Below are 14,114 nucleotides of genomic sequence, written 5' to 3' on the forward strand. Positions count from 1 at the left end.
GGCCATTCTTCCAAATGTGATCTACATATTCAATGTAATATCCATTAAATTAGCAAAATCATTACTCACAGACAGAAAAATCAGTTCTTAAATTTATTTACAACAACAACAAACAACAAACCAGAATAACCAAAGTAGTTCCCAGCAACAAAAACCATGCAGGAGGAATCACAATACCTGACTTTAAACTATACTACAAAACCATAATAATAAAAAACAGAATGGTATTGGCACAAAAACAAACAGAGCAATGGAACAGAATAGAAAAATCAGAAACAAATCCACACATTACAGCCAATTGATTTTTGACAAAGGGTCTAAAAACATAAAATGGAAAAAAAGCCTCTTCAACAAACGGTGTTGGAAAAACTGGTTAACGATATGCAGAAAAATGGAAATAAACCCCACTCTCTCACCGTGCACAAGAGTCAATTTATGATGGATCAAAGACTTGGAAATAATACCAGAGACCTTGTAGCTGCCTGAAGAGGGCATAGGGCCAACACTTCAACACATAGGCACAGGTATAACCTTTCTCAACAAGACTGGTGCTTTGTATTTGTTTGTTCTTTCTTTGCATGCCAAAGGATATAAACTAAAACAAAAAGGTTACCTCACGTTATAGTCTACTTTCAAACATAGAGAGTGATCTCAATAATATTTTCCATTTTAGTCATTTCTCAAATAATGGATAGAAATGTAAATGCCACCTGGAAATTTTCTAACAATATACTGTACCCATCTCTCAGTCCCAAGGAGAATAACTGTAGTAACGAAGCTGAGCTGGGAGAATATGGCTGGACAAAACTGTAGGTCCAGAAAGTGAACTTGAGGGAAAATAGCTCTTGCCTCCTATGCTTCTCCCTTTTACTGGATGAGCTCTAAAATTGACTATTAAAGAAAAGAATTATCTAGGCGTGGTGGTGCACATTTGTAATCCCAGCATTTGGAAGGCCGAGACAGGAGGATTGCATTTCACATCCAGCCTCAGGTACTTAATGAGGACCTTTGCAACTCAGTGAGACCCTGTTTCAAAATAAAGAATAAAATAAAGACTGGGGGTGTAGCTCGGAGGTAGAATGCCCCTGGATCCCATCCCCAGTTCTGCCAAAAAAAAAAAAAAAAAAGAAAGAAAGAAAAGAAAAATTTAAAACAAGGAAAAAAGATGTAGATGGAAGTGAGCTGTAAGAGCCTAGTGACAGGTCCCTCATTATAATTTTTTTTTATTTTAAGCATCTCCATCTAGTACTAGTTGTTAAATTAGATTCTTTAAAATTATCCCAGACTATATTTTAATGTACTATATATATTTATTCTGATCACAAATTCTTTGTGAGATACAAGTGTCATGGATATTTTTTCCATTCTGTGACTTGAGTTTTTTATTTCTGTAACTGTTTTTTGATGAGCAGAAGTTAACTGTGATGAAGCATAATTTATCATTTTTTTCTAGTATAGTTTTTGTATCCTGCCCAAGAAATTTTTCATTACTTCTAGATCATGAGGATATTTCCTGTTTTTTAAATTTTATAATCTGGAGGCACAGGGTATATGGCTTGTACTATATTTTGCTATAAAGCTAAATTTATTTAAAAATTGAATATTACCTTAGTATGTACATATGTGTGTGTATATATATACATATATATGTATGTGTGTGTATTTACCTTTTACATATATATGTTTATGTATGTATGTATTTAAATTTCACGTCCTATATGAGGCATGCATGAGGTTCATATTTAGAAATATGAGTTTGCATTAATTTCAGAACTATTACCATTTGTTGAAAGGACTTTCCATTCTCCATTGGCTTTCTTTTGCACTATTGTCAAAAATCAACTGAGTGTATATGTGTGGGTCTATTTCTGGATTTTCTATCTGTTCCATTGATCTATTTGTCTATTTTGATACCAAACACTTATTTGGAGTCCCTTTGGTATCCCTTATACTCCTTAGTTCGGGCATATTAGAGAAAACATATGTCCCTGCTCTTTCTGTGCTTGGCTGATCTCACTTAACATAATGTTCTCCATGTCTTTCCATCTTACAAATGACATGATTTTGTTCTTCTTTATAGCTGAGTGGAATTCGTTTGTGTGTATTTCCTATAATTTTGCAATTCGTTCATCTGTTGATGGGGACCTAGGTTGGTTCCATATTTTGGCTATTATGAATTGTGCTGCTATGAACATGGGTATGCATATGTTACTGTAGTTCTCTTATTTCAACCCCCCCTTTGAACAAATACCCAGGAGTCATATAGCCGGGTCATATGGTGGATCTATTCCCGGTTTTCTAAGGAATCTCCACACTAATTTCCATAGTAGCTGAACTAGTTTGCACTGCCATCAAGAGAGTAAAAGAGTCCCTCTTTCACCACATTCTTGCCAGCATTTATTGTTATTTGACTTCTTTATGTTTGCCACTCTGATTGGGGTTAGGTGGAATCTCAGAGTAGATTTGATTTGCATCTCCCTGACGACTAATGATGTTGAACATTTTTTCATATATCTATTGGCCATTTGTATCTCTTCTTTTGTGAAGCATCTTTTCAGTTCAGTTGCCCATTTCATGATTGGGTTACTTGTTTTGCTAGTGTAGAGTCTTTTGAGCTCTTTGTATATTCTGGATATTAGCCCTCTATCAGAGTGGTGGCTAGTAAAGATCTTCTCCCATTATGTAGGCTTTCTCTTTAGGTTCTTGATGGTTTCCGTTGATGAGCAGAAACTTTTTAGTTTGATGCCATCCCACTTGTTAATTTTTGCTTTAATTTCCTATGCTTTGAAGGTCTTGGTTGAGAAAGTTCCTGTTTGTACCTATATGTTGGAGTGTTGAGCCTATGCCCTCCTCTAATAACTTCACGGAATTGACATTTTAACACATCTCACCAGTGACTTGAGTCTTCTTTAATTTTTCTCATCAATTTTTTAGAGTTTTTATTATACAGATATTGTTCAAAGGTATTTGATAGTTTTTAGCTGCTATTGTTCAGTGGCATTTTAGAATTCAATTTCCACCGCTTGTTGTTTAAATTGTTCATACAGAAACATAATTGACACCTATTGTATTTGTACCATGAAACTTTTCCAAGCTCACTTATTATTTTAATTGTGTTTTTATAAGTTCTTTAGGTTGATAGAAACTAGATGGTGTTTGCTTCTCTTGGTGGTAGGGGGCAGATGATGGCTGGGATGGCACACAAGGACTCTTCTGAGATATTGGCAATATTCTACATCTTGATAGACACAAGGATTTCATAGTATATGCATTTATCAAAACTCACCAAATGGTTCATTTAAAAAACTATGAATTTCTTTTCCATGCAAATTATACCTCAATTTGGAAAAATAAATAGCATAAATAACATAAGCATTTTTGTTTGTTGTTTGTTTTATGCTGAGGATGCAACCCAGAGACTAGATAGGTACTCTACCACTGAAATCCATCCTCACTCCTGATGACAAACAAATTTAAAGTTATAGATAGGAAATACTACTGTCTTCTTAGGAGATTGTTATTATTGGGCCTTTTGACTATACAAGTCAAAAGTGTCCTTTCTGACACTTTGTTCTTTATGTTGGAAAACTTGACAGAAGTGAATATATAACTAGTTAGACATCGGCAGGTACAATTCTCACAGTAATAGTTTTATGATATCATATCAACTTGGCTTTAAAGTAACCAATAACTATGTATCTGGTCATATGGATACAATGTTGGCTTCTACCATCAAGAAGAACTTTATTTTCAGAGTTCCTATACAAGCTCCATGAAAGCATTTCTGATTTTAACCTAATGAAAGTATTTTAATGAGCATAGATTATGTCTGTTTATTAATATCACTGATATATATTTCATGTTTTAATACTTACTGGAAGTAATTTGGCACATTTACTGTTTTCTTCCAAAATGACTGCTGTTTCTAAAAGAGCCTAGCTGGAATTTTAATTATAAATTGGCTTTCTTTTATTTTTCCTCCTAAAGAAGAATGCCAAAGACAGTTTGTGCAATTTAATACTATAAACATGCAGCATTGTTCAAGGTGCTTGAAATTCAAGTATAAATAAAATGTGATATCTGGTCTCAAAATGCTCATAATGAGAGGCAGCAATGGACAAGTAAACAAATAGTTAGGAAATAATACAATACTAGCAATACTGGTTATAGGAACAAAGGGGTTTGGGAGAACAGAGAAAAAAGTGATCCCCTGTTCCGAGAGTGACAGAAAGACAGTCCTAGATGGCTTCACAAAGGAAATTCATGGTAGGTCTTAAAATAAATGAGTGATTTATCATCATACTCATTCAGTCTTCAGGATGCTCATAGTTCCGGGCACATGTTGCTAAACCAAGAAAGCAAAAGAGTTTTCACTGGCCGATGTCATTCTGTCTAATCTGGCTTCCTCCTCTCTCACTTTACTAAACTAGATTCATAAACAAAATAAAACTGCATGTTCAAAAGTTATGTCTTTTTATATTCTTTTCATTTCTGGTGTAATGGAAAAACTAATGGCTTGATAAGTCAAGGGACTACTAATTCTAAATTCTACTAATTCTAAACTGTGCTGTTTTCTTATAACATTCATTTGTTTGCTTACTCACTTTTTCAACCAATGTTTATTAAGCACTTGATGGGGTACAAAGATGGATAAGACAAATGACTTAGTGTCTAGCAGAAAAAACAGTCACGGTCATGTAAAAATTTAGCTGTTGTGTGATATCTGCTTACAACAGTTTCAGAAAAAGAAAAAGAAAATAATTCTGGTGTAACGGTCAGGGCATGACTCAAAAAGAAACTGATTCTTGAGAATTTCTCTACATCTAAAGATGCTCAATAGTGATCTTTTATTTTCTACCACTAAAATATATACTTTGTTTCCAATATTTAATAAAGAATTCCTGGAGAAAGGTATATTTGAAATTATATTTTCATTTGAGTACATTGTACAAGGCCTTATTTAAAATTACTGGAATTATAGGTATTGTTTCAGGTATTTTTTTTTTATCTTAGAAAAGTAAAATGTCCCACACTTGTCATTTTGCCACCTCTAGCCCCAGAAAAGTGTTAGAAAACTACCTGAACGCAAATATAGTCTCTGCAGCAAATATTTCAATTTTCTCTATAAAAATTTCTGACAAATGAATTATGCAAAAACATTTGATTATACCGCTTTTGGGGTTCAGAATTATTATAAATCATTGCACAGTACTGGACTCATCTTTATTTTAAAACTTTAGAAACATATTTAGAGAGAGTAAGTAAGTTGCCCTTGTTGCCTGGATATTAAGTAATGAAGCATCATACAAACCCAACAGTCTCAGCCAACCATACTAGTTACCTTGTGTTATATGTAGGTTCTTCATTGGGTCTCATTTCTGGCCATTCAGAAACCAGTGATAAATTTCTAGATTTCCTCTCATGCCTTTTTTTTCACATAATTTATCTGTCTGCTCAAAATCATTCATTCCTTTTTCCACTCCTGCTCATTGCTAACTTTGCAATCTCTGACTTTTTTTTAATTGCTCTTCTCTTCTCCATTCATTTTGGCAATGAAAATCCCTCCACTGGATTCATGACATGAAAGTGCAGATTCCTGGCTACATCTCCACCCACCATGTCAGGATGCACGAGCAGGGCTTGGGAATCTATCTACATTTCTCACAAGCATCAAGCATAACTCATAGCTTTTATGCACAAATAGTTGGAGATAGACAGCTGAATATTGTGGTAAAGCTGCTGATGGAACTTCCTAGGGATCTCCTCTCTTTTTGTAGGCACTGCTTTAAAAAACTTGCACCATAAGATTATAAACACCTAACTTTCTGCCTTTCAAAAGCCACCTGAAGAAACACTGCGTGGGGAGTTTAATCATTGAAAAAGTGAGGTGAGCAGAAGTAGATGATCTTACTGATTACTTGGAAGGTAACAAGACTAACTTGGATACACTCTTCTTTCCATCATCAAAATCCAATTTTACCTTCATTAAAAACACTGCATTGTAATTTGTTTTCCTTCAAATACCTACTCAAATTTATTCTAGACTGACATATGTGTAAATGATTAAGTAGAGGGAAAACTGTACTCTTCAAACAAATGTTTCCAAATGAAGGCAGCCACTTCTAGTGGATCTTTCTAAAAGAGGACTAATTTTCTCTCATTTTTCCTATAATGTGAAAATACTAGTATATATGGGCAGAAGCAAACTCTTTAGCTAGGAGGGCATACTATATGTTTTTTTTTTTAAGACTCCACATGTACATGCACTTTGGTACATTGCTAAAACTATTAATCTACAGGGCATATTCACCTATTGTCTTACTCATGTCAGAGAATCTAGAAGCACAAATCTATTACCAGACCATCTGCTTGTTCCTCAACTCAGTGTTGAGAAGTGAATCACTATCATAACAGGCAAAATCTATTTTTAAACAATTGATAATGCTGAAAATTACACTTACAATTTTGAAGAAAGCTGGGCTTACCAAATATAATCTGAATCTGGATTCAAACTATTAGAAAACCAGTTTCTATTTATGTCATTGATGTGAATACCCTATTATTCTTTTATTTGAATATGTAAATCTTGATATGAGTGTTAGAGTCCGGTAAAGATAAAATGTTAAATTTCAATGCAGCTCACATGGCAACCTTCCAAATGTGAGAAAGTGATTTTATATATGGTCATAAACCCATCATGTCAAAAACAATTTCCTCTAGATATTTACATTGAATGATTATAAAGTCATTTATAAATTTTTTTTAGTTAAAAACAACTGTGGGATATAGCTAGTCATTGGTAAAGGCAAGAACACTCACTCTCAGAATACTGCAGACTCAGTTTATGATAATATGATTAGTTATACTAACAGTGCTGCTTAGGCACTGTCTTGCTAATTATAATATTATAAATATTAATGACACAGCCTTTCTGTTTGATTGCCACTAATGGAGTCATTCATCATGATATTTTCCCGAAACTCACATTGTAAGGTCTTATTTCTTTCCTTCCCTTCTTTTTCATTATTCTACCTATAATCATATATACTATTCTTTAAGAAGGCTCTATTTTTGGCTATCTGTTACAAGAGGGACAGTGATATTTCCCTCTACACTAGCCAGTTATTAGATTCTTCTCTTGTTCTTGCTAAGTCTCTCACCAGTCGCCCAAGCCAGTGTACTCAGGGTTTTGTTTTCCATTCTTTTTCATGTGACCCTGTTTCAAGTTAAGATTCATTTGAATTATTAAATGCTTCCTTAAAGAATCTTTTTATACTGCCTCTCTTTTTTTACAGTTAATTATTGATGTAGTGACAAGCTGAAAAGACTAAGAATTATAATTTTTTCCTCCCCTCGTTCAGGACTCAAGAAATGTCTTCTGACAATGGTTGTCTATTTAGAATAATACAAAGAAAATACAAAGGCGAAATGCTGAATGTTGTTTTAGAAAAGAGCTTCTAAAATCATTGTATTATACAAAATGTAAATGTAGTGTATATTTCTCAGAAAATAGCAGTTAGTGAGAAAGTTGGGATATAACCTTTTGAGCCCAGGTTTAACCACACCGTGGAAACAGTTACAAAAGATACTGATTAGATTTTAATTTTAAAAACTTCGTCATATTATTCAGGACTACAGTGATTTGATTGTCTTGAAAATAGAAAGGTAACATTATAATTTCCAGAGCTTGTTAAAGAATAAAGAAATCTCCAGTCTCCTACTAGAAAGAATGCCAGTCATCACCACGGTAAGCAGGAATTTGGAGGCATTTTATACTACAAACTTCAATCTTTTCCTTTTATATGACCTTGTGTTATATTGGTTTTATAAAAAGGTAACTCGCAGAGCCATCATATAGCTGTAATCAAGCCTGCTTCAGAATGATTCTACTGCAGAAATTACATCCAACAGGCACTGCATTTCCTCTGTTAGTGAGAAGTGGGAGGGCAAACAAGGCCTGAAATAGACACACACTGAAGCCGAGATCTCAAGGATGACCCTGGAGAGGTGAGCACGTACCTTTCCTGTGAGTTCAGCAATCCTTGGAACTGGTTTCCCTTTCTGGTGACTCACAGTGGCTGGACTCTGCCCATCCCAGTCTTGTAGCTCTTCAATACTTTTCAGGTACAGCAGGGCTTTGAGGCCAGTGCAGTAGTCTTCGATCACAGTGAAATCCTGATTCTGGATAGCACTGCAGACCTAGAAAAGATAGAGCCACCAAACCAACATCAAACCAAGAGTGAATTCTCTAAACAGTTACCCTTTTCACTCAGGCAACAGGTATTATTTTCCATACCTGGCACTCTCCTGGGCATGGCTTATGCGTCAATGGCTGCCTGGGCCTGGGGGGGAGTGGGGAGGGAGGGACTGCAAAGGGACACAGGGAAACTTCCAGAGGTGGCAAATGTCTTTATTAACTTGATGTGGTGATGGTCTCACAGCTGTACACACATTTCAACATGCATTATATATATAGTATATTGTATGCTCACTACAACTCAGTAAAGCTGTTGAAAATCAGATCAAATAGGTTGAGTTTTTTAAGAGTCAAATTTGGCCCAACATAAGAAAGACATTTTACCTCTCATTTTCCCAATGGCTGTGCTGCACAGAATGGATCATGAGCTTTTGGGGCTCAGACTGAGGCTGGAGAGCATCCATCACCACAGCCCATGTCTTTCATTTTTTTTCTCAAATTTGCCACATTCTTTCTTTGATTCCCAGAGTTTCACAGGATTTTCTCACTGCTTGGAAGGGCTTTCTCTCCTGCACATGGCCACATGACTGACCATTATCCATTGCTCAGCCTCCCATGGTACATATCACTTCTTCAGGGAAGCCTCTGGGGTTCCAGAACAGGTTATCTAGTATTTTATTTTATTTTATTTTATTTTATTTTATTTTATTTTATTTTATTTTATTTTATTTTATTTTATTTTATTTTATTTTATTTGTACTAGGAGATGGAACCCAAGGACATTCTACCTCTGGGCTACACCCCAGCCCTATTTTTTTAATCTTGAAACAGAGTCTCACTAAGTTGTGAAGGGCCTCAGTAAGTAGCTAAGGCTGGCCACAAATCTGTGCTCCTCCTGTAGCAGCCCTCCAAGTACTGGGATTAGGAACATGCACCACCAGGTCCAGCTAGCTATGGTTTACTCAGACATCTTTGACTTGTAACTACTAAACAGTTACATGGTTAATAACTCACTTCTCAGTTCAACTGAAGCTCATAGAAGGAGGAATCATATTTATGTTGATCATGTTTTTTTATTATTTCTAATGAAAAGCACGGGTTTGTTATTTGTTCTGCCCTTAACAAATGTATGTTGGGTGAATGATGATTGAGGAGTGATTTTTTTAATTTGAGTTTCCATGTATCATAAATTTAAAAATATAAGTTAAGAAAGATTAAATCAGAGACAATGAGATCCTTCCAAAATATGCTTGATATTTTGTGATTTTTGGTTGGGATTCGAGTGAAGGACTGACAAATATAGATTTAGATAAGTACTTTTAGGTTATATCCAAAGGTATTGCTTTAATTGAATATCACATGTATATTCCAGAGATTCATTTATACTTGCTAATAAAATGAAAGGATCTATTTTCAAGGAGAAATAATTTGAGTGTTATTAGGCCTTTTATAACTTTCTTAGAGTTGATAGAGATTCTTTTTTTCCAAATAATTATAAAGAATATTACTGTAATTTCCTCCACACATATTTGTTTAAATTGCAAAGGTCAGCTGATGCTTTTGCTGAATGTAATCCTTTTTGTTCTCTCTGATATCCTATTTTTTATAGTATATGCACATGAGTATGCTTTCACTACGGTCTTTAAATAGTTCACCACATGAACATAAGAAGATTTTGAAATCACACTGTCATGTACTTTATGAGATGTTCATAACGATTGTAAAACTCCACTGTTAAAAGAAATCTAGAAATATTTTTCAAGGCTGGAATAGTAAAATTTAGACTGATTCATTACAGATTTTTCTAGTGAGAAGATACAAAAGCTATTAATTCTCTTAATCCATAAATAAAGCACACTTTGTATATGGTAGCCTCAGCCAAAAGATACATAATCAAAATATAGACTTGTTATCTCAGAGCTGTGGGAGAACACAGTTGGGTCCAAGAATAGGAAGGCTCTATTTTTTACCCCTTATAAGCTCTTTGCCCTACAGCGTTATTAGTGTTAGAATTTTGAGTAATTGGAAGTTATACTGAGGACATAAAACATGAAGAGAGAAAAGAAACTTTAAGATAGCATTTGAGCTTAGCTGAGATGGCGGGCAGTGCTGGAGTCCATCAGGGTCCTAGAAGGGACTAATTCAGAATCAAATGGCAAATGTTGCACTATATATGTACCCGCCACAGTCAGTAATTTAATTTCTATTTTCCACCAATATCAAACCTATTAATTTTCCTGAGTTAGACATTGAAAGATGAGAAACATAGCAGGAACTTTACATCTTGGCATTTTCTTAAAAAAAACTTTAATACAGGCTCTAGTTCTTTGTAAGCAGTGGGACCCTAGAATGGGATCCCGCCTTCTTGACAAGTGTGATGCTTCTGGACTACACATGGGAGAGAAATGGTAAGCACTGGCTGGGTGAATCTTACTTTAACCAAAATGCTGTCTGTAAATTCCTCCTAAATAAATATTTTCTTCTTAATTTATATTATTATATGATAATTTTCATGATCCTTTAAAATATCATTACTTATCACTAGAGGCTGTATTTAAACATGAATAATTTCCTGATTAAATACTAAAATGACTAAAAATAAACTTTAGGATGCAAGCATACCACTGGAAACAGAGGTCTGTCTTTCGGTTTTGATCTCAGAATATGGAATTGCTCAGAAAACTGTCCTGATGATGTGTATCCTTGACATTCTATTGAGGGCTTCATCTCTCTTTCAAAGGTAAATGGTTCCTTTTACAACTCCAGACATGTAACTGCTATGCCTAAATGGGTCTATTTTATATGACATCTCTTAATTGTTTGTTTAACAGCTCTGATTAAGACTCTTAATAGCTGCTAACATATTTGCTTAGAATAATTTGTAAGTACTTTATGGTGAAGGCTGGTTTATCTTTCTTCCCAGCAGGGCATCAGGTGCCATTATAAGGATCGTTGCCACCATTAATTATTTTTATAAGTGTGACTATCCCTATAGTGAGCTGGTTTAAATAGGGGCCTCTTTAAGTGGTAACCCTGTGCAGTGTGGTTTAAAATGTGCCATAAGTTCTTTTTGAGCCAAGATTTGACAGAGCACCTTGAATTCTTACTGTGGGCACAGGCAAAACTAATCAAGAGATGGCTGTGTAAAGATACTAGACAGCTACCTGGGTGACACAGGGCTGGGAGAGGCAATGATTTCTTTCTCATTATATGTGGTCCACCAGATTAATAGTAAGTTATCTATTTATGGAGATTTATATCTTAGAAATCTTCTTTATATGTCATTTCTTTCACTACTAAGAAAGCTTGATTTTGGCAAGAAGAAGGGTAATATTTTTACTTTAATAACAAAGAAGGTTGGACTTAAAGCACTATGTTTTAGAGTCAAATGAAGCACTATGTTTTAGAGTCAAATCTTCCAGTTATAGGCTATATATCAAGTTAAGAGGTTAAGGACACATGCATAGAGGTAGGTCAGGATCAGGTTTGAACTATATTTAATCTATGAGCAACTTACTTCACCTAAAAATGGAGATTAAATACTTAGAACACAGGAAGCCAAAGGCAATACATGTAAGCTCTTAAATTAGTAGATAGTACTCAGTAAGCTAGATTGGCACCAAAAAATATGTTCTATATGTGAATAAATCATTATAGCATGAACTAGGCATGATACTATTTTTAAAGTCTAAAATTCTTTTGGTATAATGCTTCTAAAGATGATCTTGGACCTCACTTTTAATCATATATATCACATATAATATGTATTATATATGACAGATATGTATGTTTACTTACATATATAAAATATATATGATGTATATAAAATATATATAATTATATATTTTATTCATGTAATATGAATGAAAGCTTTGCTCTTGTTGCCAGAATACATGTCTGAGACACACATCTGTCATTCAGTAGCTGTGTTAACCGGGCTGGTCATTTATTCTCTGTGTCCCTTTTTCCTCCTTCCAGTCTGAGCCATGTAGATGATTGTATTGTACTGTTATAAAGATTAAATTACATCACAAAGAGGTGGAAGTGCATAAAAGTTAGAAAGCTCGGACAGAATGGTACTAATCCTCACTGATATTATCAAATAATCTAGAATTTAAAGTGCCTAGCAAGGGTCAAGTGGAAAGTTATGTATACTATGGAATTTTACTCAGCCATAAAGAACAAAGTTACATCATTTACAGGGAAATGGATGGAACTGGAGAATATTATGCTAAGTGAGATTACCCAGTCACAAAAGGTTTATGGGTCATAGGAGGAACTCTAGACAAAGGAGGAAAATCTATAGATGAACAAATAAGGTGACCAAGCTGAATGGGATGGGAGGAGGGAGGAGGGAAATTCCCTAATGTACATGATGTATATTCACAAACATATCAGAGTCAAGCAAAAGTCAAACATGAGAAGGAAGAAGGGGGAAGGGAATGAGATAGGAATTGAGGAAGGGCTAAATGATTGAGTGATGTGTGCCTGTATGACTCCACCATCGTGTGCCCCATTAAGATGCATGACGACAATGCACCAATGCAAAATAAAAAATAAATAATTAAAGGCTAGATTCTTTTGAAATGCAAAAGGCAAATTATTTGGAAGCTATCAAAATTAGATTAATTTGGTAGAATGAAACTCTACAAAAGCAGAACACCCTGACACTGGCACATGTTCATGTAATAGAGCAGCATATTTTTCAAATGATATTTAAAAGTACTAGGGAATGAAACTGACCAAATTCTGTTCTGTGCATGTACAAATATGTAATAAAACCATATTATATATGATTATAATGAACCAATAAAAATTAAAGTAAAATAATATAATGTAATAAAATTTTAAAATAGGAATCCTCATCTATTAGGTACAACTCCAACGAATGCATGACCATATTTACCACTTTTGCTTCTTATAACGTAGGTGAACAAACTGTAATCCAGGCCTTATAAATATGTCTCCTGGCCATGTGCAAATAAAAGAATATGCATTTAAAAACAAAATAGTCTAAATATTCCTATAAATTCATTAATAAAAAGAACATTGGATAGTAATAACATTTACACAAAATACAATTTTTTTTCTTTAGTGGTCCTCATATTCCAAATTACATTAATAACAAAGTTTTATATAGCTAAAAAGGGTTCAATATCTTCCCATAAATGTGGGCCATCTCTGAAATACCACTTAAAGAGGATCATCCATCCATAATCTGTTCTTATTAATGTATTTTGATAAAAGTTTAAACCATTTAAGACTGAGTAAACCACCTGCAATCTTTTATGTAGAGCTTTGTACTTTTTAAAACATGCTGTTAAAAGCTACAAATACTGAAATTAGTGATTTTCAGTTTTCAAAATATGTTCACAGATAAAGATAATTTATTAGAGTTTTGCACATCAACCTTCTTATTTCACATATTAGGAGCTCAGAAAGGTTAAATGATCTTTCCATAGTCACATAGCTGGCTGGAGGCAGTGCCATCTCCTCATCCAGTCAAAAGCTACTTTTGCTATGGCATTATTTCTCAAGCATCATTTTACTTAGTCCACATATCAATTATGAGAGGAAGACATGGAAAGTGCTAAGCATTCTTTAGTAAGTGACAAAACCAACACTAAGACATTGAATGCAAAGCCTAAACTCACAAGATTAGTCAACTCTAAAACTCAGAATACATCATCTCTTTAGAGTTCCTTGTAACTATATATATATATATATATATATATATATATATATATGTATATATACACACATCTGTAATTATATAATAATATAACATATATTTTAATAACATGTATTTTATAATAATATAATATATATTTTATTAGTGCACGTAGTCATACATCTTAATGGAGAACAAGATGGTAGAGGGATCATGCACACATCACTCATTTAGCCCTTCCCCAAT

The 14,114-nt window shown here is 34.1% G+C and overlaps 1 protein-coding gene across 1 annotated transcript in view; it reads right to left on the reverse strand.

The window, feature by feature from the left end:
* The window catches only part of DPYD (dihydropyrimidine dehydrogenase), a gene marked incomplete at both ends in the record, with an annotated part of 932,092 nt that overhangs the window by 115,793 nt on the left and 802,185 nt on the right, over positions 1–14,114 (reverse strand). Inside the window, one exon of the mRNA XM_080690443.1 lies at positions 8,020–8,199. Within this exon, the coding sequence (XP_080546569.1) occupies positions 8,020–8,199 (180 nt within the window). The remainder of the gene's footprint in view (positions 1–8,019; positions 8,200–14,114) is intronic.

This window comes from Muscardinus avellanarius (assembly GCF_963383645.1).
Source record: "Muscardinus avellanarius genome assembly, chromosome: 3".
Taxonomy (NCBI): domain Eukaryota; kingdom Metazoa; phylum Chordata; class Mammalia; order Rodentia; family Gliridae; genus Muscardinus; species Muscardinus avellanarius.